The 23118-nt window shown below is 39.5% G+C and overlaps 1 protein-coding gene across 2 annotated transcripts in view; it reads right to left on the bottom strand.

The window, feature by feature from the left end:
• PKHD1 (PKHD1 ciliary IPT domain containing fibrocystin/polyductin) overlaps positions 1-23118 on the bottom strand; it is a 457080-nt gene that overhangs the window by 113557 nt on the left and 320405 nt on the right. For both annotated transcript variants that reach the window (XM_070360807.1, XM_070360808.1), the window contains 5 exons: positions 20270-20424; positions 18620-18772; positions 12289-13167; positions 10748-10916; positions 9002-9159 (listed from right to left, as the gene is read on the bottom strand). In XM_070360807.1, the coding sequence (XP_070216908.1) occupies positions 9002-9159; positions 10748-10916; positions 12289-13167; positions 18620-18772; positions 20270-20424 (1514 nt within the window). The remainder of the gene's footprint in view (positions 1-9001; positions 9160-10747; positions 10917-12288; positions 13168-18619; positions 18773-20269; positions 20425-23118) is intronic.

Raw genomic sequence — 23118 nt, 5'->3', positions numbered from 1 at the left:
GAAAAAAGCTCTACATTAATTAATTGGAGGAAACGGAAAAGCTACAGAAAAATTACAATAATATTCTTTTGGTCTCATGACCAAAGCTTTTTCTCCATTCAAGGCTATTTCTGTCACACAACATCCAGTGGTTAACGCTGCAAAATGCTTTTCTTGGATGTGACAGAATCCATTTAGTCTGTTCACGGAAAATGGCTATATACATACACACACACACACACACACACACACACACACACACACACACACATATATAGGGTTTCTGTATGGTTGCTATTACATTGTCTTTCCAAAATGTTATAGTAATTGACAGTTTTTTTAAAAATCTAAACATCTATTTCCTACCATGTAAAGTAGAAATAAGTGAATTATTCAGTTAAATATATCTTTGTACAGCGTACCACCAGATGATTCAGACCACACGATGACAATTATCTAGAAATGTTTACAAGCCCAGACTTTGGAGTGAGACACATACAGATATAAATCTTGGTTCTACACATTCTAGCTGCGGGACCATGAAAAATTAGTTAACTTTTCTAAACCCCTATTCCTTCCAGTGCTGAAAGGGATAATAATCCCTACATGTTAAGGCTGTTGTAGGGATAAATGGGTATGTTTATAAGCCACTTAGCATAATGTGTGGCACATGGAATATGCCAGATAAATGGTAACTATTATTATTGTTAGTTGGGGTGGATAATTGCTGGAATAATTACACAGTTTCAGTTTGCTTTGTTCTGCGTAGACAGAGCTTTGTGTGTGAGAAAAGTTGACAGAACTCAGAGAGCTTACCCTGGACAATCTAGAGGAAGAATCAAGAAAACATCGAAGGAGGGTACTACGTACAGTACTATATAGTGTTAAAGACATGGGTGCAGCCGTGAATCTTCTATTAAGTAGTCATACAACTTGGACAAGGTGCCTATGTCTCTACATCAGCTTCCACATGGAAAAAATGGAGTGAACAAAAATATCTCTTAGGGTAGATCCTGTCCATTCTACCCTAATAATGAGATCATTCATCCAAAACTCTTAGCAGAGAGTCAGAAATATACTCAACAAGTATTAGTTGTTAATGGTAGGGCTGAGATACAAGAGCATCACAGGAATAAGATGTTTAGATTGAAGAAAGGAAAAGGAAATTGTTTCCATAGATCATAATGCCTCTCTACAATACTTCACCCTTTACAAATCACGCAGGAAAATCCTTCCGATTCACAGTGTGGATTATGTCAAAATGCAATCAAATCTTGTGATACCATTCACTGCCCAGACAAGTCATGAGGAAGGAAAGAGTAAGGTGGAAGAAAGGGGCTCTTTGGATCTTACAAAGTGTCCCTGGAAGCTTCATCCTCCTCTGCTCAGGATAAAAATCCCTGCCATCACATATCCCAAAGATTCTAATATTTTCTGAGACTCCACTGTGCCTTTATATTTTAATACCCTGACATCTGGAATCCTAAAAGTCTAATGTTTAACCATAAATATCTGCTGAGATTAAAGAGCTATATACCAAGTTTCAATCTTTGGGGCCTATAATTGCTTGGGAAAAGAGAATGGTATTTCCCCCTCTAGCTAGAAGAAAAAGACCTCGACAAGCACAGATACTGGCAGACAAATTTTCTAACAACCGTTTCCTCTCTCCATTCTGTCCCCTCATTTTCTCCCTCCCTCTCCTTCTCCCATTTTATAATACCATCTTGCTGTCATTCCCAGGACAAATGGGAAAAAAAGAGAAGCCTGGAAAGCTTAAAGAAAAGATATGTTTCAAGATCTAGCAACAAAGAGGTGAAAAAATGCTGGCTGCTCTCTGGCTGTTAGGCAGCTGAGCACACGTCTTCATACTGAAACTTGAGTTTCCCCATTATTCAGTTAGAAACCACTTCATCACTCTATGAGCTGACAGTCAAATGCCAGCTTTATTTTCTTTTTTATCAACCTCATCTTTTATTTTTGATTTGAGGCTAGTCACTTTTAAGGTCTCCACAATGGTTTATAACTTTTTTTCTCAAAAAGTGTCCAAGAAGTAACACGAGTTGAAAAATGTCTTTTACCCTTTCCTGGTAAAGAATGGGAAACTCTCACCTGGTGGATTTGGTCAGAAGTCCTGTTCAGATCACAGTACTTTGCTGGGAATGATGTCAAGGAAAGTGTGGGAAAAGCTTATCATGAGTTTAGACTTTTAATATAATGATTCAATATAGAGTTTAAAAAATAAACTTAGCATTGAACCCATTTTTATCCAGTGATATATTGTGGAAGTGATACAACAATGAGGTCATTTAACTCACTTCAAAATAGGAAAAATAATATAATTTTTTTAAAAAGATTGAATATATTCTTATTACACAAAGACTTAATTTAGACTGTAAATACTTCTCTGTCTTCTTAGATAATGTTCTTTTCCCTTTCAGAAGTATATCCAGTGTGTAAATAAGCAAGTCTGTTTATGTCTGCTGGTATTTGGCACAGAAAGCTAATTCTTGATTCTTCATGAGAAACTGAAACTGCCTGCTTTTTAAATTAAAAATATTGTGTTCTTAACATCCTGTCTATTTACTTCAAAGGGGGTATACAATTCTACAGTAGTGATTCTCAAACCTTAGCACAGCAGAATTACCTGGGGAGGGTGTCTCTGTGTGTGCATGCATGTGTGTGTAGATGTGTATGTAGATGTGTATAAATGTGTGTTTTTGTGTATTTATGTACATGTGTGTGTTAAACATAAAGGCCCGATGGGGCTTCACATCCCTATCAATTCAAAATCCTCCCACATTCAAATGAATGTTTACTGTCCTGGATGATTCTGATTTTAAGTCAACTTCAGGAGCCACTATGCTAAGCACGTCAACTTTACCTCCTAAATAGGAGGTAGGAGGACAAGGAGGACAAGAGCAAGAAGAACAGGGTGGGTTTTTTTTGTTTCAAAATTTCCAGTCTGTTGAGAACCAATACATTAAAATATAATGCAAATTATCAGACAAATTAGCATACACAATGAAAGCTCTAATTTTTGCTCATTAGATCCAACAGACATACAATTACTGTCAAGTAGCTCTGTCTATGTGTGACATTTCTGTCATCACCTCACTGTGGACCCACACAGTCTGTGGGCAGCACAGGATGGTGGACCAACCATGGAGTCCTGCATCTGTGGAGCCCTAACCCCCAGCTTTCTAACTCCACCACCTGCTCCCAGCCTCTCTCCCACCATGATCCATTCACTCCATAGCAGCTTGCATGATCTTTTCAGAGAGATCTGCTATATATATATAGAGGCAAGGCCCATTCTGTTATCAAAGCCCCTGCTCTGGCTGGTCCTTCTCCCTGGAAAGCTCCTCCCTCTGCTCACAGCAGTGATTCCATGCTCCTCATTCTGGCCTCACTGGAATCATAACGCTGATAGCAGCTCCCTTACACAAACACAACACATGCCACACACACACCTGAAACTACCTCTCTGGCCCCAAATTCTGTTTTATTTTCTTCATACCTCTCATCACTATTAGAATATTTTTATTTATTTGTTTATAGATATAGATGTATAAAAAAGCAGAGGTATATAGATATATCTCCACTGGAACATAAGTTTGATGAAAGCAGGAATGTTATCTTATTCACAACTACAGTTCCCATCCTTAGAACGGCACTGGTAGACTACAGATGCTCAAATGCATTTGCTGAATAAATGAAAATGGCAACTTCAGCACTCTGCATGCAAAAGGTGCTCAAGGAATGCTAGCTACCATTACAGCCCCTTTCTACTTTCTACATCATGGCTGAGAAACTGTAAAATACCCTTGGAACCAAATTTCTAACTTCTTTCAGCCCACTCCTAATAACATCAGTAGCCCATATGTACGAATTAGGCCGAGAGGTTTGTATACTGGGAAAGACAGGAAATGAGACAGAAGCCAGGGTAAAAAGTTCTAGTACCTGTCTAGTTCTACCTAAAGAAGTTATTCATTTCAAGCCTCTGTTTTTATAAATAATTTTAGACTTTCAGATGATCAAATGCCTCCATGTTCAAAAGAAATTCTTTCCAGAATAAAATGCAAATGGTTTTTAGAGGCTCTCCTGCTTGGGATTAACTGTCTTACACTCTGTTGCCATGTGTGTTTCAACACTGGCTGCACATGCAAACTTACAGATAAGTACAAAACAAAATGAACAGCTCACTTTTCCCCTGGCTACACACCCTGCATTACACAGATAGCAAAACCCACTGGCACAGTATTGCTCACAGCTGATCCACATGGATAATTTTTGCTCCCAACACCAGAGCATCAGACAGTATGTCGGGACCTGTGGATATCTGTCTGAATTTTTCATGCGAACTTCTATGTGCAAATAGAATCTGTATTTTTCAAATTAAAAATAAACCTCAAAGGCAATGGACTCCAAAGTGTTTGTTAATAAAATGGAAAAACGTCAAAAGGGTGTGTTCAGCTCAATGCCATTTGGAATAAATAGAAGAGCTGGTTCCAGCAGCCTCCATTTTAATCTTTTTGGACTGTTTCCACTGTTTTATAGACGATCACAGATTCTTGTCATGAAGAGGAAAATAAAAATACATTTTTACTCTCTTAAAATTAAATTTGTCCTTCTATCCTCCACCAGATTGTGGACAAGAATTGGAAAGTAGCAAAAAAGAATGGTTTAAAAAATGAAAAGGGACTTGAATTAGAGAAGAAGGGATCTATTCCTATTTTGGAAGTCAAAGAAAAACACTCCAATCCTGTTGATACCCAGAAGGCACCATTTACTGTGTGCTGTCTCCCTCATGGCAAGAAGATGCAGATTGTACTTATAGCATGGTAAACAGCAGATACTATTATAGGAATCCTGCAGTTGGAACCTATAGCATCTTCATTTAAAATGTTATAAAGCTGAGTAATACTCCATTGTGTATATGTACCACAGCTTTCCTATCCATTCATCTGCAGATGGACATCTAGGTTGCTACCATGTCCTGGCTATTATAAACAGTACTGCGATGAACATTGGGGTACACGTGTCTCTTTCAATTCTGGTTTCCTCAGTGTGTATACCCAGCAGTGGGATTGCTGGGTCATAAGGCAGTTCTATTTCCAGTTTTTTAAGGAATCTCCACACTGTTCTCCATAGTGGCTGTACTAGTTTGCATTCCCACCAACAGTGTAAGAGGGTTTCCTTTTCTCCACACCCTCCCCAGCATTTATTGCTTGTAGACTTTTGGATTGCAGCCATTCTGACTGGCATGAAATGGTACCTCATAGTGGTTTTGATTTGCATTTCTCTGATAATGAGTGATGTTGAGCATCTTTTCACGTGTTTGTTAGCCATCTGTATGTCTTCTTTGGAGAAATGTCTATTTAGTTCTTTGGCCCATTTTTTGATTGGGTCATTTATTTTTCTGGAATTGAGCTGTAGGAGTTGCTTGTATATTTTTGAGATTAGTTGTTTGTCAGTTGCTTAATTTGCTATTATTTTCTCCTATTCTGAAGGCTGTCTTTTCACCTTGCTAATAGTTTCCTTTGTTGTGCAGAAGCTTTTAAGTTTAATTAGGTCCCATTTGTTTATTTTTGCTTTTATTTCCAATATTCTGGGAGGTGGGTCATAGAGGATCCTGCTATGATGTATGTCGGAGAGTGTTTTGCCTATGTTCTCCTCTAAGAGTTTTATAGTTTCTGGCCTTACGTTTAGATCTTTAATCCATTTTGAGTTTATTTTTGTGTATGGTGTTAGAAAGTGTTCTAGTTTCATTCTTTTACAAGTGGTTGACCAGTTTTCCCAGCACCACTTGTTAAAGAGATTGTCTTTAATCCATTGTACATTCTTGCCTCCTTTATCAAAGATAAGGTGTCCATAGGTGCGTGGATTTATCTCTGGGCTTTCTATTTTGTTCCATTGATCTATATTTCTGTCTTTGTGCCAGTACCATACTGTCTTGATGACTGGGGCTTTGTAGTAGAGCCTGAAGTTAGGCAGGTTGATTCCTCAAGTTCCATTCTTCTTTCTCAAGATTGCTTTAGCTATTCAAGGTTTTTTGTATTTCCATACAAATTGTGAAATTATTTGTTCTAGCTCTGTGAAGAATACCATTGGTAGCTTGATAGGGATTGCATTGAATCTATAAATTGCTTTGGGTAGTATACTCATTTTCACTATATTGATTCTTCCAATCCATGAATATGGTATATTTCTCCATCTATTAGTGTCCTCTTTGATTTCTTTCACCAGTGTTTTATAGTTTTATATATATGTAGAAAATATAATATATAAACTAATATATATATGTTTCTTTAGGTAGATATATTCCTTAGTATTTTATTCTTTTCATTGCAATGGTGAATGGAATTGTTTCCTTAATTTCTCTTTCTATTTTCTCATTATTAGTGTATAGGAATTTAAGGGATTTCTGTGTGTTGATTTTATATCCTGCAACTTTACTATAGTCATTGATTAGTTCTAGTAATTTTCTGGTGGAGTCTTTAGGGTTTTCTATGTAGAGGATCATGTCATCTGCAAACAGTGAGAGTTTTACTTCTTCTTTTCCAATTTTGATTCCTTTTAATTCTTTTTCTGCTCTGATTGCTGTGGCCAAAACTTCCGAAACTATGTTGAATAGTAATGGTGAAAGTGAGCACCCTTGTCTTGTTCCTGACTTTAGGGGAAATGCTTTCAATTTTTCACCATTGAGGATAATGTTTGCTGTGGGTTTGTCATATATAGCTTTTATTATGTTGAGGTATGTTCCTTCCATTCCTGCTTTCTGGAGAGTTTTTATCATAAATGGATGTTGAATTTTGTCAAAGGCTTTCTCTGCATCAGTTCTAATGAGGTGCATGAAACTGGAGCCTATTATATAGAGTGAAGTAAGCCAGAAAGAAAAACACCAATACAGTATACTAAGGCATATATATGGAATTTAGAAAGATGGTAACAAGATATAACCCTGTATATGAGACAGCAAAAGAGACACTGATGCATAGAACAGTCTTTTGGACTCTGTAGGATAGGGAGGGGGTGGGATGATTTGGGACAATGGCACTGAAACATGTATAATATCATATATGAAATGAGTCACCAGTCCAGGTTCGATGCATGATACTGGATGCTTGGGGCTGGTGCACTGGGACAACCCAGAGCGATGGTACGGGGAGGGGGGAGGGTTCAGGATGGGGAACATGTGTATACCTGTGGCGGATTCATGTTGATATATGGCAAAACCAATACAATATTGTAAAGTTAAAAAATAAAATAAAATTAAAATAAATAGTTAAACAGGAAAAAAATAAAATAAAATGTTATAAAGCTTTAAAACATCAGGCGTTTAAGGCAGTCCATCCTACACACCTCCAATATACCTTCAGCCACTCACACACATGCTCAAACTTGTCCACACACTGATGGTAAGCAACATGTAATAATATCTATTGGAGTATAATGTAATAATACCTATTGGAGTATCACCACTGAATCATGTTTCACAACCAAGACAAAGAGTAGTGAAAAAATAAAATACACAGCTTTTCAACCCCACATGGTAGGCAACCACCTAAGGATTTATTGAAAGAATGATGGTATTAATGATTGAGGTAGGGTCAACTAGACAAGAAACAAGCTGTGGATGGGGACAGAGTTCAAGAATTCCATTTGGGGCCATGTTGAATCTGACATGCTAATTATACTTCCCAGATGTCATTTGGATATAACATACCACAGTTCATGGAGGAGTTTGGGATGGAGATATAAATTGGAGGTCATCAACATTAAATGGTACTTTCAACTCTGGACTTGGGGGCATGATAGGAAAAGAAGAGGTCTGAGGATGTCTTGAAATATTCAGAACTTCAAAAGAGTAAGCAAAAGTGAAAGTGTTAGTTGCTCAGTCATGTCCAACTTTTTGCAACCCCACAGATGAGGCTCCTCCGTCCATGGGATTCTCCAGGCAAGAATACTGCAGTGGGTTGCCATTCCCTTCTCCAGGGGATCTTCCCCACCCAGAGATCGAACCTGGGTGTCCTGCATTGCAGGTGGATCCTTTACCATCTGAGCCACCAAGGAAGCCCCAAAAGAGAAAGGGAGCCTAGAAAAGAAGTCTGAAAAGAATCAACCAGTGAAGTGGGAAGAAATCTGGGGAAGTTTTTTGGATTTATTTGCTGTAGTTTTCACCTTAATGAAAATGTAAACTCAAAGTCGCATTGTTTCTGGAAGTAGAGAGATGATGATCTCTTCAGGGGTCCAGCAATCAAAACTGATAGCCGAATGGGCTTAAGTTGTAAAAGCAAGAAGAAGAAGGGATTTGATCACAGTCCCCCAAGGATAATTAGAAGATAGAGAAAGGGAAGGCAAAAAAGAAAACATGCCATCTACTCTACCACCCTTTCCAGAATGAAAGCTTTTAGTTCTGATGGAAGAGAAAGATGGATTCAGAAGCCAGAGGACTGGCTTCCAAGGCAGACACTGTGAAATACTGCAGGCCCAGGTGACCAAGCTAGTGAGAGGACTGTTCCTTTCACCAGTACACAGGGGGTGTCAGGAATCGTACCTTTGACACGGACCACAGGCAATCTCATGGAGGGCAAAACAGTGGTGTGGTGACAGCTGTTGAGCTATTAAGTGACAGCTGTAAAGCACCCAATATTCCTGGGCTTCCCTTGTGATTCAGCTGGTAAAGAATCCACCTGCAATGCGGGAGACCTGGTTTCCATCCCTGGGCTGGGAAGATCCCCTGGAGAAGGGAAAGGCTTCCTTCTCCAGTATTTTGGCCTGGAGAATTTCATGGACTGTATAGTCCATGGGGTCACAAAAAGTCAGACATGATTGAGTGACCTTCACTTCACTTCATTTCCGAGATAGACGTGAGCTGGGCAGCTCATTGGCACAGACTCCAACTCTACAGCTCAGTTCTTTTCCAGTATATTTTGTTCCCCTGGACCACACAGCCAAACCACCTCAGTTCTGTTCGTGCTCCCCCTGCTAGAGTTGTCAAGTTCACATAGAACGCACTGACCTGTGTTGAAGAAGGATCCAGTCCATTCTCCTTCAGTTCTAGGAAATACAGAAACTGGTGGAGGCAGACCCAGGGCTCTCCCATCCAGATCCTTAAAGAGATACTTTCCAGGGCTTTCACAATCTGATTCAGAGCAGACCAGTGTTTCTAAATCTTTCCTGTGAATATCGATAGAAAGCAACTGTCTCATTTCCATGATACACAGCAAAAAGAAAACATACATTGGTAGTGCTGACACTGTGAAAAATAAATTCAACAAAATTTTATTACTAATAATGTGTACATAGATAAGAAATAAAATGATAGTAAAAGATATTGCACAGTTATTTGGTCAAGAAGAAAGACATTAATCATATATTCTGGATATCAAGTTATATAATCTTAACACAGATCACTAGTTTTCTAAAATGAAAGATACAATACATTTGTTTCTAATATTTATTAAACATAAGGTAATCATTGCTTTATGGAACTTTGGGGACTTGCAGTATTTTAAGATTATCATTATAAATATCAATTATACTTGTACTATATATAATGTAGAAAAAAAAGATGTTTACATTCAACAAATATCTACTGAAAACCTAATACTTGTACAGTGGGGAATACAATGGTGATAAAGATAGGCACCAGAATTTAGAGTCAAGCAGGGCATATAAACAAGTTATTGGCAATTATAACACTGAATTACAGAGAATCAATGCAATTTCCTCTGGGGCTAGTATTTTTAGGTACCATTAGTAATAATATTAATTATTTATTGCATGTATACCATGTGTCAGGTATTAATAGAACAAAGAATCAAATACTAGTATCATTTAGCTTTAAAACTATTTCATCCCATAGGTAAGACATGAACATAAGGAAGACTGGACAATAGAAAAAAAATGACAGAATAACACAAGTTGTATACCTAATAATGTTGAGGTTCTAAAAATGGTTCAGGGAGAGCATCAAAAAGAGACTGGTGCTGGACCAAACATACAAACTTTCTAATTAAGGTGGGATTTCCTGATTCTTTTATTACAACTAAAATTTCCCCAGTGTTACAGGAGAGATGAAGCAATCCATTCTCCCTCCTTCTGACTTTCCCACTCCCTCTCATGGCAAAGAGAAAAAACAATTCCTTGTCTAGTTTTCAGACAAGAAAAAAATCAAGAGATTTTTTTAATGCAACTCTAAGATCATTTGTTCATGAACAGTAGTAGTTAGGCCTGGTCTGAGTATAAATATGAGTCATATCATTCATTTTAGGGATTCCTGACAGCAGCCATGGTCTCCTTCCCCACCAGTCCCTGCACAAGGGCTCCCAAATCTCCTTCTGAAGACTGGTGATGCTGTACTCCACAGAAGATTCAAGAATTAGGGTCAATTTTTACCATTCATTCTGAAAACATCCCAGAGAAGTATCTCTAACAAAGATAAAAGAAAATTAATATCAATAAAACTTGCAATTCAGTACTTCTGCCTCTTGTGTCTGCCAGAGGACATAGTAGGGCATATCCCCGATTCAAGGATGTGAGAAACAGTCTCTGTTTAGTGACAGAGAGTGCAAAAATCATACCTCAAAGGCATGGATATAGGAGGGGAAAGAATTGGGGCTAATCAATCTGGTGTATCTTTCTAGAAAGGCTTATCTCTAATCTCATTGATGATTTTATCCTTGTTTAAAAAACATATTCAGGTACTTGGAGAATTACCAACTCCTCCATAAATTTGGGTTACTATAAATACCAAAACTGGTACCTGGTTGGCAAAGGAGGAAAGTAGAACTTGTTTTTATCTTTGATCTTTAGCATACTGGTCCTCTCTGCCATTATTGGAGGCACAATTCCAGTGTTCTCTGCATTGGGCAGAATGCAAACATCTAGATCATCACTATAGCAACTCTTCACAAAACTAGAAAAGGTCACATCTGAAAAAAATGTTTACAAAGTATTAATATTATAACATTATATCATGTAAACAACCATCCGCAAATACAGACTACATAACTAAATATTCATAGACTAATGTCCAGGAGTAAGTTTCAGTTACTGCCCAGCATAGTTCCAGGAGTTTACATAAATCTTGACTTAAAATATCCTTAATTCTTCAAGGCTTGGACATTGTATGCAAAATAGAAGAGCATTCCAACACACTGACATCTTACAAGCAATACTTTCCATAAAAGTTTTGGTCAAAATTGAATGGGGAGTGAATACAATAGTAGAAAAGAGATCTGAGAGAGATTTTCTGCATAGGTTGCAGTATAACTCAATTTAATCCTGGCTGCCCCACCAGATTCTTAACAACCTCACTGAGGCACAACCTCCCTGTATCAATTTCCTCCTCTGTGTGATAGGAAAAACAACACCAGGCATATAATCAAATTAAATATTTCCCTGTGAAAGCTCTTCAATGTGTATAGAGCAGTGACTTTTTTTCTATTTTTTATTATTGGAATATAATTGCTTTACAATTTTGTGTTAGTCTCTGCTGTACAGTAAAGTGAATCAGCAGTGTGTGTGTGTGTGTGTGTGTGTATGTATATTCCCAATCTTGGGCTTCCCTTGTAGCTCAGTTGGTGAAGAGTCTGCCTGCAATGCAGGAGCCCCAGGTTCAATCTCTAGGTCAGAAAGATCCCCAGGAGAAGGAAATGGCAACCCACTCCAGTATTCTTGCCTGGAGAATCCCATGGACAGAGGAGCCTGGCAGGCTACAGTCCATGGGGTCACAAGAGTAGGACACGACTTAGCAACTAAGCCAACTCCACATATATACCATCCTTCTTGAATCTCACACACCCATCCCATCCTTCCAGGTCAACACAGAGCATTGAGTTGAGCTCTCTGTTCCCACTATCTGTTTTACACACAGCAGTGTATTTATGTCAAACCTAATCTCCCACCCTCCCTTCTCCGACCCTGTGTTCACAGGTCCATGCTCTATATCTGCATCTCTATTCCTGCCCTGGAACTAGGTTCATCTGTACCATTTTTCTAGATTCCACATACATTTATTACTATACAATATTTTTCTCTTTTTTATTTACTCCACCCTGTACGGCAGGCTTGAGGTTCATCTCTACTAATGACCCAATTTTGTTCCTCAATGAACCACTCACTGTCATTATATTAATAAACCACCCCTGTGGTTATCAATGCCCAGTAGCTGATCAACTGGACAGCAAGCACCAAACTATACTGTACCCTTTGGTGATACACTTTCAAGATGCTATTAAAGGTTCTATGGGTTTTATGCACAGATGTATTAGACTACATTGCTTGGAAACCCAAAATTCTTACCTTGAAGTTTCATGATGCCTGAAATCAAATGACTGTTCCTCACTTTGTGCCATGGCTCCTGAGGCCACCGATTTGGTTCTGAGGTGAATACCGGCCACAGAATACCAACTCGACCCCCTCTGGGATTGGAAGGAGCTCGATCAGGTGATGTCAAGTTGGCAGAATGTGGTTTGACTCTGTCTTGAATGCAGTCAAAAGATGAGCTAGTGGCCACAATGACTGAATTCCTAAGCACAATCTGTAGACTTCTGATATAATACCGTGGAGCAGAAGACACACAAACTGCTGTGAAAAGGCCAACAGTATTGTCTACCAGCGTGAGGTTCTCTATTTCCATGCTGTTCTCCACTTGGAGCAGAGCACCATAGTCAAAGTTCTTGAAAGCCAAGAAGCCAGAGATACCAGTGCAGCTGTCAAGTCCACTCCCCTTATAGAGATGAAGGCCATGAAGACTTGAGTGGGCCACGTTGTCAGACCAAAGAGATTCAGGAGAGGAACACCTGTGGCCTTGGATGTGAAAACCAAGTCTCTCAGAGCCTGCCACAACATTGCCATGGAGACTGGTGTTCTTTGCCTCATTCACTTTGATTCCTGCCACCCAAACAGGAGACCATGCTGACTGTGTCATCAGAACTACAAGGTTTTTAGAGAGAGAATAGTCCTGACCTTCCAGATCAATGCCATGGCCAGCAGTGTTAAACACCACATTGTCATTTAAAATGATCCCCTGACTGGCAGCTGCATGGATGCCCCCACCGCAGCTTTGGTGCAGACTAGAAGATATTACCCAGGATCCTGTGGACACATCAGTGAGTTCAATGGATGAATACAGCGGTGACCCAAAGTTCTGAATTTCCACATTGTAAAGCTGAAGGATACCTGCAAGCAAAGTGCACATTAGCAGGTACTGTTTTGTCCCCTCAAGAGTCAGAAGGATGGTCCATTCAATGGCATCAGGACATGCAGATTTTTCATTAAATATCATAGTTTAGTTTTAACACCAGCACTATATTTTATGTCATCGAGTCTCACTAACAAAACCTGAATCATTAAAAAAATCACAGTACTTCCTGAAAAGTTCCCTGTACATTCTTAAGAGTCTGGTCATAGGATGGAAAGGAAGATGATAGGAAGACAGGGGAAGGAGAGAGGCTTTGGGGATGGGCACAGCTAGTTTAAAGATTCTGGGTACCCGTCTTCAGGATTGGGTCAAGGAACCAACTAAGAATGAAGGGAATATGGCTTCCTGGCCACTCACCCCAAAGTCATGTCCCTTTTTGGTAACCTCATGTGAAGGGTCACAGCTTTACCCACAGAAATATTATATGAAAGAAAATAATGCCTAACTATATACAACATCTTAATCATTTTTAAAGAAGAGTATAAGTACAAAACTTCTGCTCAATAGATGTCCAGAAACATAACATTCTTCTTTATAAAGACATGATAAAGCCAATAATATATTTTAAGTGACCTTAAAGACTCTGAATTTTCTTTTCCTGTATTGTTATCCTAGCCACATTATATTTCCTGTTTCCTTTTCACAATAAGAGGATTTTCTACATTTTTTTAATGTCAGGGGAGGACAATGAATTATTTAGTCTTATTGGGGATTTTATTGGTTCTGTTTTAAGCAGATATTGTTAAAATACAGTATAAAATATAACCACTAGACTGATTTAAAAATATAATGAACACTAATTAGTCAGTGTATAGACTCATGATAAAATAGATAATAACATGAATATGGGGGGAAATGAGGTGAATTAATAAACATAACATCTAACTTTAATATAGCACTAATTATATAACAGGCATAAATGTATATGTGTGTGATATATATACTCTTAATTTTTGTAAAAATCCTGTGATAGATGTGGTTATCTCCATTTTACAGATAAGAAATTGAGGCAGAGACGGGTTAAACAGCACACTCGGACTTGGACCCAGGCATACGGATGCAGAGGCTGCATTGTTAACCCCCATGGAGGCTCAGCGGAGAGTATGTGTGACATGGTAGAATACAACAAACAGGTTTGCACTGAGATTCCCATGACTGGAGCACAGCCCTGTGCTACGAGAAGAGACATCATGTGTCCTTAGCTAGGAAGACCACAACTTTGACCCTCACTTCTTTTCTTTATTCTTCTTTTTTAAAGTTACTGTCCAAGGTAAACTATAAGGTTATTTCCCTCATTAAAAAGGAAGGGAGTTGTGGTGTTTCAGTATTTAAAGCACAAAGATAGTCCAGTTTTAATCCCCCACCTTCCCCACCCCCTTTTCACAGATGAGAAACCTGAACCCTTGCAAATCAATCTATTGAAAAACCAAACTACTGTGAGGGCAAATGAAGTCTGTGTGTCTTTCTGAAGGGTCAAGCAAAATTCCACTATATCTAGATTTCTCAGAGGATGCTGGTTAGAGACACTAGCTGATGGTATGGAAATAGTCACAGAATGAGAAAACATCTACAAATTATTTGTCAGGTGATACCACTTTTCAATGTAATTTAAAGCAACCCTTGCTAGCAGCACATAGCTAAAACAGTCATGGAACCTGCCTCTGAGAACTTTGGCACAAAGCATACCAATGCCAGTGTGTGTCCACATGTAAAAGCTTACAGACTGGAAAACAGTTCTAGAATCTCATTCAAGGCAATGTACCATTACTGTTTTACTTAGTGTGTTTTTTCTTGTCATCTTTGCATGGTTTTAATTCATGGTTTTAAATTGTATAAGATCTTTTTACCTGTGTGCATACTAATCAACAATTGAAAACTCATCAATAGTAAATACTTAAAATATCTGAGCATTCAGATGGAGAATTAAGCAACGATTTTGTTCACAACTGCTTTCCTGTTTTTTCTTTATGTTTATCCTAATTCTGAGCATAACTTGTTGGGTATTACTGGTCAGAAGGAAGGGAATGACAGAAGAATCTGATTTAAAAGTGGGGATTGTTAAGCGCTGGCCTGCTTTTCTGCCCTGTAACCACTCAACACTGTAGCTGGCGTCCTTGACCCCACATCTGTAGGTCTTACATCATCCAGGCTCTGGAATATGTTACAGAAAAGTGCAAGGGTTCTTAATACAATGTGGGGATCTGTACTGGATTTTGAAACAGAAAAAGGACCACAGTGGAAAAACATGTGGAATCTGGAATAATATCTTAAGTTCAGTAAACACTAGTGCAGTAAGGTTAATTTACTGGCTGTCACAAATGTACCAGAGTTATATTAGATTTTCATGTTATGGAAAACAGAATGAAAAGTATATAGGAACTCTTCATACAATCTTTGCAACTTTTTTTACCAAGGAGTATGTCAAGGCTGTATATTGTCACCCTGCTTATTTAACTTATATGCAGAGTACATCATGAGAAACGCTGGACTGGAAGAAGCACAAGCTGGAATCAAGATTGCCGGGAGAAATATCAATCACCTCAGATATGCAGATGACACCACCCTTATGGCAGAAAGTGAAGAGGAACTAAAGAGCCTCTTGATGAAAGTGAAAGAGGAGAGTGAAAAAGTTGGCTTAAAGCTCAACATTCAGAAAACGAAGATCATGGCATCTGGTCCCATCACTTCATGGGAAATCGATGGGGAAACAGTGGAAACAGTGGCTGACTTTATTTTTTGGGCTCCAAATCACTGCAGATGGTGATTGCAGCCATGAAATTAAAAGACCCTTACTCCTTGGAAGGAAAGTTATGACCAACCTAGATAGCATATTCAAAAGCAGACATACTACTTTGCCAACAAAGGTCCGTCTAGTCAAGACTATGGTTTTTCCAGTGGTCATGTATGGATGTGAGAGTTGGACTATGAAGAAAGCTGAGCACCAAAGAATTGATGCTTTTGAACTGTGGTGTTGGAGAAGACTCTTGAGAATCCCTTGGACTGCAAGGAGATCCAACCAGTCCATTCTGAAGGCAATCAGCCCTGGGTGTTCTTTGGAAGGAATGATGCTAAAGCTGAAACTCCAGTACTTTGGCCACCTCATGCGAAGAGTTGACTCATTGGAAAAGACTCTGATGCTGGGAGGGATTGGGGGCAGGAGGAGAAGGGGACGACAGAGGATGAGATGGCTGGATGGCATCACCGACTCAATGGACATGAGTTTGAGTGAACTCCGGGAGTTGGTGATGAACAGGGAGGCCTGGCATGCTGTGATTCATGGGGTCGCAAAGAATCTGACATGACTGAGAGACTGGACTGAACTGAAAGTGATTACAAAATTAAAAGCTTATCAACGGCTTCCGAATCAGGCTTGAATTTGAATGTTACCCTGTAAGCTGGATGACTTTTCTTACTGTTCATTTAACTCACATTTATTGAGGACCTAATACAGAGCAGTTATAATACCAAACTAAGAAAATAGAGCTGAAAACCTCAGTCTTACCCTCAAGAAGTTCTATAGCTCCTAATGGAGTTTTATGAATGAGTAGGCAATTTTATTATAGACTCTGTTTCCTCATCTATAAAACCAAGGATAAAATGTCTCTCTCACAGGGATATTAGGATTCAATGAGATAAAACAGGCATGAAAACCAGCGTAGTTCCTAGTCTATAAGAAGCATTGGATTAAGATTCTCTGTCCCTTTTCTGGGGATGTTTTAGGAGCCCCAACCAGCAAGCCAGAGGCTCAGAACCGAGCCAGCATTGCAGGTGGTGAGGGTCCAGCTTTGGTGCTCAGCTATAAAAGCCAGCATCTTGTCCTGCTCTCGTGATCAGGTTCTAGCCTGGCCTGCAGGTACCGTGTAAAGGAGCCCGTCTTGCACTCCCTTCCTAATTCTCTGTCTTCACAAACTGCAGGGTAGATTTGTTTTTACATGACCACCACCATGACCAGGACTCAGCCTTTGTCTAGCCTTCCAGAGCAGGGTTACTCCACCTCAACATACCTGACATTTTGGTCCAGGTTATCCTTTCTTGAGGGAGACTGTCTCACACATTGTAGGCTGTTGAGCACCCACTACTAATGCAGAAGCTCCACCAAAGTTGTGACAAGCAAAATGTCTCCAAATACTGCCAAATGTCCTCTAGCCAAGAAGGGAGATCTAGATCACTTCTGTTAAAAAGTGATGAAGGGGACTTACCTTGCAGTCCAGTGGTTAAGACTCCATGCTTCCAATGCGGAGGCCAGAAGGGGAACAAAGGTTCAATCCCTGGTCAGGAAACTAAGATCTTGCATACAGAGGAGCCTGGTGGGCTACAGTCCATTGAGTCACAAGGAGTCGGACATGACTGAGAGCAACTAACATTTTCACTTTATACCTTACCATGTGGCCAAAAAAGAAAGAAAGAAACTGATGGAGCTAGTGTTTATGGAGAGAGAGCTTGTTCTATGGACCAGAAATCCTGAACTTTTGACTTAAGGTCCAAACACCATCCTTTACCATACTGGCCACCTGATGTGAAGAACTGACACATTGGAAAAGACCCTGATACTGGGAAGGATTGAAGGCAGGAGGAGAAGGGGATGACAGAGGATGAGATGGACATCACCAACTCGATGGACATGAGTTTGAGCAAGCTCTGGTAGTTGGTGATGGAGAGGGAAGTCTGGTATGCTGCAGTCTGTGGGGTTGCAGAGTCGGACACGACTGAGTGACTGAACTGAACTGAAAACAGATGTGCCCACAAAAATTGTTCCATGCTCAATATATGTGGGAAGTACTTAGACCCTTTACTCTAAGCCTTCTCAGAACCTTTATTATATTCATGTAGACAGTGACTTTCTAAGATGGAGCTTTATTTGACTAGGAAACAACACTGAAATCATTTTTAAGGAACCCAAGTTTCAGAAATAAGGTACCAATAAAATTATTTCACAATACCCCGGAAGAGCTAAAGCTTGAAGGAAATGAGAGAAATTGAACTGATCCCTAAAGCAGTCTAGAATATGGAAATCTTCTTACTTAAATTTACACTATTAATTTATAGCATGAGATGAGGTCTGCCATCAGATAAAGCATGCTACTGGGAAAGAGTAATAGAAATTCAGGAAAGAGATAAAATTCAAGTGGTCATTAAATCATCTACAGTTTCAAAGCAGAGGAAATTTCACATCTGCTGAAGATGGCTTTGCTTTATATTTTTTTTTCTTTCTGAGGTAAAAATATGCCTATGTGCTGATAGCTAGAATATTATTTTAACATCACATGATAATTAAGCACAGATTAGGACTGAAAATTCATAGCTTCTCAGAGCATAAATGAGCATCTATTCCAAACAGTTTGTTTTATAAGTGAAAATCCCACTATTGTAATTTCGGAGGGTCCCATAGCATCCAATTCATAGTGCTTAGTAACTTAAAATTTCATTTACCTGAAAACTCTTCCACACTGGACTTCCTGAAGGACCCCACAAGTAGACCCCCTCTGCATGATGTATCACCCTGGATTTGTATGTTTCGGGTCAAAAGACCAACCTCAGCAGCCAAACGAATGTGTCGGCCACCCTCCATGACGTGGGCACTTCCTGGGGCAACAGGAAAGAAAAATTTTAAAAAACCTATTTCGGAGATCGCCAGTTAGGGACTCAGCGAACCTGACAAATGAAAACACTCGTTTCCCCGCGGAAGTCCTCCCAACATTAAGGTTTGCTTTTCCTCGGGCGGTCTCCACAAATGTCTGCTGAGAAATGAAAAAGCCCGTTCACTAGTCTCTCCTTGGGATAAGAGTGAGAGTATCTGAGCAAGAATTCATTTCTCCTCAGTCACGATGGGTACTGGGACAGGGATGTCAGGGCAGACCGGTCCAATTAGTGGGGTCCCCAAACCCTTCCCTTTAACTCGTCAGTGTGAGATTTCCGCGTTTAGTAGTGCACTGTTCCTGAACCTCTTTCTTCACAGTGAGGAATCCCAGATCCACTGAGGCAGCGACAGGACCAAAGCAGCAGCGGCAGCGCCCTCTCCTGGCAGGTCTGAAGCTCATCTCTCTCAGAAGGAGCCTCCCCAGTCTCGCATGTTTGTTGCATCGCCCCCTCTCCCTGTATTTGTATTGCACATGTTTGCATATTACAGGCAGGGATTGATGACGAGTTATCTTTTCCCTGCCACTGTTTAGAAATAAAATCATCCTTAAAACTATAATTTAGAAAGCTTTAGACATGACCCTTCTGAAAACATGTATTTCCCTCTCAAATATCAGAAACTAAAAAAATAACCCCTTATCCCTTTATTACCCTGTTATATTACTTATTAGCTATATTTCATGGGTTAAATGCATTTATTAGACTGAACCAGGAAAGATGGTTATTTATTATTTATATGCAATGTATTTTAAGTGTATATAGTGTATTAAAATATTCAATACTTTTTTAAAAAAAGAAAGAGGTATTTGACTTTATTTATCTATAATTTCGGAGAAGGCAATGGCAACCCACTCCAGTGTTCTTGCCTGGAGAACCCCAGAGCCTGGCGGGCTGCTGTCTATGGGGTCGCACAGAGTCGGACACAACTGAAGCGACTTAGCAGCAGCAGCAGCATTTATAATTTGGGGCAGTAGCAGTAGTCAATACATAAAATGAACTTCATGTCAGAAAGGACACATTCCTAAGTATGGAAAAAGTAAGGAGTCATTATTTACAATAACTACCACATTCTAAGTGGTTGTGTGATTCAATGTGCCAGGAAATGAACTGGAAACTCATCTCCCATGAGGTTTATTCTGGCTTAGCCATGAAAATGCCCGGTGACCTTGAACAAGTTTCTTAACCCTTCTGCTTGCTTCTAGGCTTGCCATTATAAATAAAAAGTTAAAAAAATACCCTCACATCAAAGTATTTTTTTAAAAAAATTAGGCAATAAAATTAATGAAGGGATGGAGATAAAGCCTTCTAGGATGAGCCTAGGGCAGCAGTAAAGTATTATCCATCCCCTCTGAACGCCGGTTGGATCCAAGGTCCCCAGGCAGGTTGCTGAACACGTTTTTCTTGGCTCATTCACTTCCCTTAACTAACAAACCGAAGCCTTACCGGTGTGTCGGTGTCTGAGCCGTTCATGGATCCTAATATGGTGACCCCTGACTTCTTTCACAGTGAGGACCTCTGCTTCGTGAGGCTCATATGAAGAGGAGCTGAGGACGATCTTGTCATGGGGTCGCCAATCCACTGCGTCCTCTACTATAATTCTGAAACAGCATAAAGATCGTATCAAGTACACTGACAGTGCAACTCAGATATGATCTACTCATTCCAGGGAGAAGAGGAAATCTGCTGCAACTGGCAATTCCCACCAGGGAGAGGAAAGTAGAAACATCAAGTCAAGACGGAGAAAAAAGACTTCTGCAAAACATGAATGCTAATGGAGTTCATCTCCTGGCTTACATGTATGCAATACAGGGATGGCCAAGGTATTCTGCGGCCATGAAGCACCAGACAAAAGAATAAGAAAGGGTAAAATTTTGAGAGTTTAGTAATGCCCTCTCCATATGGTTTCCTAAAATGGAAGTCTACTTCCTTGATTGGGAAACAGTTCAAATAATAAAGGTATTTCAGAAGGGATCTTTTCTCACATTTTCTGAAGACTTCTAATACTATTTTCAGACAATTTCTCATCACACATTTAAGGCTCATATCTTCATGGCCAAGCAGATACAGTGTGAATCCTAGAGGTTCCACTTAGTAGCTATGGGACGTTGAGAGGTCACGTCACTCTTCTGAGTTTCATATCTTCATTTGAAAAGTGACACTATTTGGAGTTTTCTCTCCTATCCCCCTGTTATTGCAGGGACAAAGGTATGCATTTCTTGAAGGTGCTATGTTCCAAGCATTGTGTTTTCATCACAATATGTAATGAGAGTTTTGTTAATTTTTGTTTTTTCTTAACTACCATTTAATAAAGGTTTTTGTTCAGTCATTTGCTGCTGCCTATCTTTCCCTAGTAAATATGTCTGCTTTATCCTCCAGTTACAGTCATTACCAACTTCAACAGCGTAAGTTTATATTAATCGCCTGGCTCTTTTGCTAATGTTCACACTTTGGCAAGCATTGACAATAGTGTCTCCTCTACCAGTAAAGTTTCATCCTGGCAACAGGTCCATGTGAAGGCCTTTTAATCAAGAAACACACATTGTCTGAGCAACAGTACATGCCACACACTATAGGGCTAGAGACATATGGATGAATGAGACAGATGACATTTACATTTAAAAATGACAACTTAGATTGTGACTAGAAGACATTTTTTGTTTAGTAAACATCCTTTACTAGTAGATTTTGACTAGCAGACACTAGTCTACTGTATGAGTGGAGAATTCACAGATGATTCATATATAACATTCAGTTCAGTTCAGTTCAATCGCTCAGTCGTGTCCGACTCTTTGTGACCCCATGAATAGCAGCACGCCAGGCCTCCCTGTCCATCACCAACTCCCGGAGTTCACCCAAACTCACGTCCATCGAGTTGGTGGTGCCATTCCAGCCATCTCATCCTCTGTCGTCCCCTTCTCCTCCTGCCCCCAATCTCTCCCAGCATCAGTCTTTTCCAGTGAGTCAACTCTTCGCATGAGGTGGCCAAAGTACTGGAGTTCAGCTTTAGCATCATTCCTTCCAAAGAACACCCAGGGCTGATCGCCTTCAGAATGGACTGGTTGGATCTTCTTGCAGTCCAAGGGACTCTCAAGAGTCTTCTCCAACACCACAGTTTAAAAGCATCAATTCTTCAGTGCTCAGCTTTCTTCACAGTCCAACTCTCACATCCATACATGACTACTGGAAAAACCACAGCCTTGACTAGACGGACCTTTGTTGGCAAAGTAGTATCTCTGCTTTTGAATATGCTATCTAGGTTGGTCATAACTTTCCTTCCAAGGAGTAAGTGTCTTTTAATTTCTGGCTGCAATCACCAAATGCAGTGATTTTGGAGCCCAAAAAAATAAAGTCTGACACTGTTTCCACTGTTTCCCCATCTATTTGCCATGAAGTGATGGGACCAGATGCCATGATCTTCGTTTTCTGAATGTTGAGCTTTAAGCCAACTTTTTCACTCTCCTCTTTCACTTTCATCAAGAGGCTCTTTAGTTCCTCCTCACTTTCTGCCATAAGGGTGGTGTCATCTGCATATCTGAGGTGATTGATATTTCTCCCGGCAATCTTGATTCCAGCTTGTGCTTCTTCCAGCCCAGAATTCCTCATGATGCACTCTGCATATAAGTTAAATAAGCAGGGTGACAATATACAGCCTTGACGTCCTCCTTTTCCTATTTGGAACCAGTCTGTTGTTCCATGTCCAGTTCTAACTGTTGCTTCCTAACATGCATATAAGTTTCTCAAGAGGTAGGTCAGGTGGTCTGGTATACCCATCTCTTTCCAAAAAAAAAAAAAAGTTATAGGGGGTCATTTGTGGGCCAATGGTGTAAATTTTTTATTAACCAAAGATTGTAATTAATTTAAATCTATGTGATGTGCCTGAGGTTAAAGAGAAGAAGAGAGACTGGAAAAGACAGAGAAAAGACTACTATCAGTTATACAATTTTAATTAAAGAATTTAGGCATGCTTTGCTGATTTGCTATGACATCCTAGAAAACTCACAGTTACAAAATAATAAAACAACCCTTAGCTTTTAAAGGCAAGGAAACCAAGATTCAGAAAGAATAAATAACAAAATCAAGATTAGATAACTAAATGAAGTCAGAGGTTGAGTTAAGCCTAAGTCTCCTGATCAAATTCAAGTTCTTTCCATTAAATGACATCATCCTATCTGTTTGATTCTTAGCTCTTCACATATAATAAAAAGCGAAACTCCTACATTTCATAATGACTATATTATGAATTTATATAATCTCATAAACCACGAACTTATGAGATCTGTAACTCAAACAGT

The sequence above is a fragment of the Bos mutus genome, chromosome 23 (genome assembly GCF_027580195.1).
Source record: "Bos mutus isolate GX-2022 chromosome 23, NWIPB_WYAK_1.1, whole genome shotgun sequence".
Lineage (NCBI taxonomy): Eukaryota > Metazoa > Chordata > Mammalia > Artiodactyla > Bovidae > Bos > Bos mutus.
The sequence above is the reverse complement of the archived record's forward strand: the minus strand, read 5'-3'. Positions and strand labels throughout refer to the sequence as shown.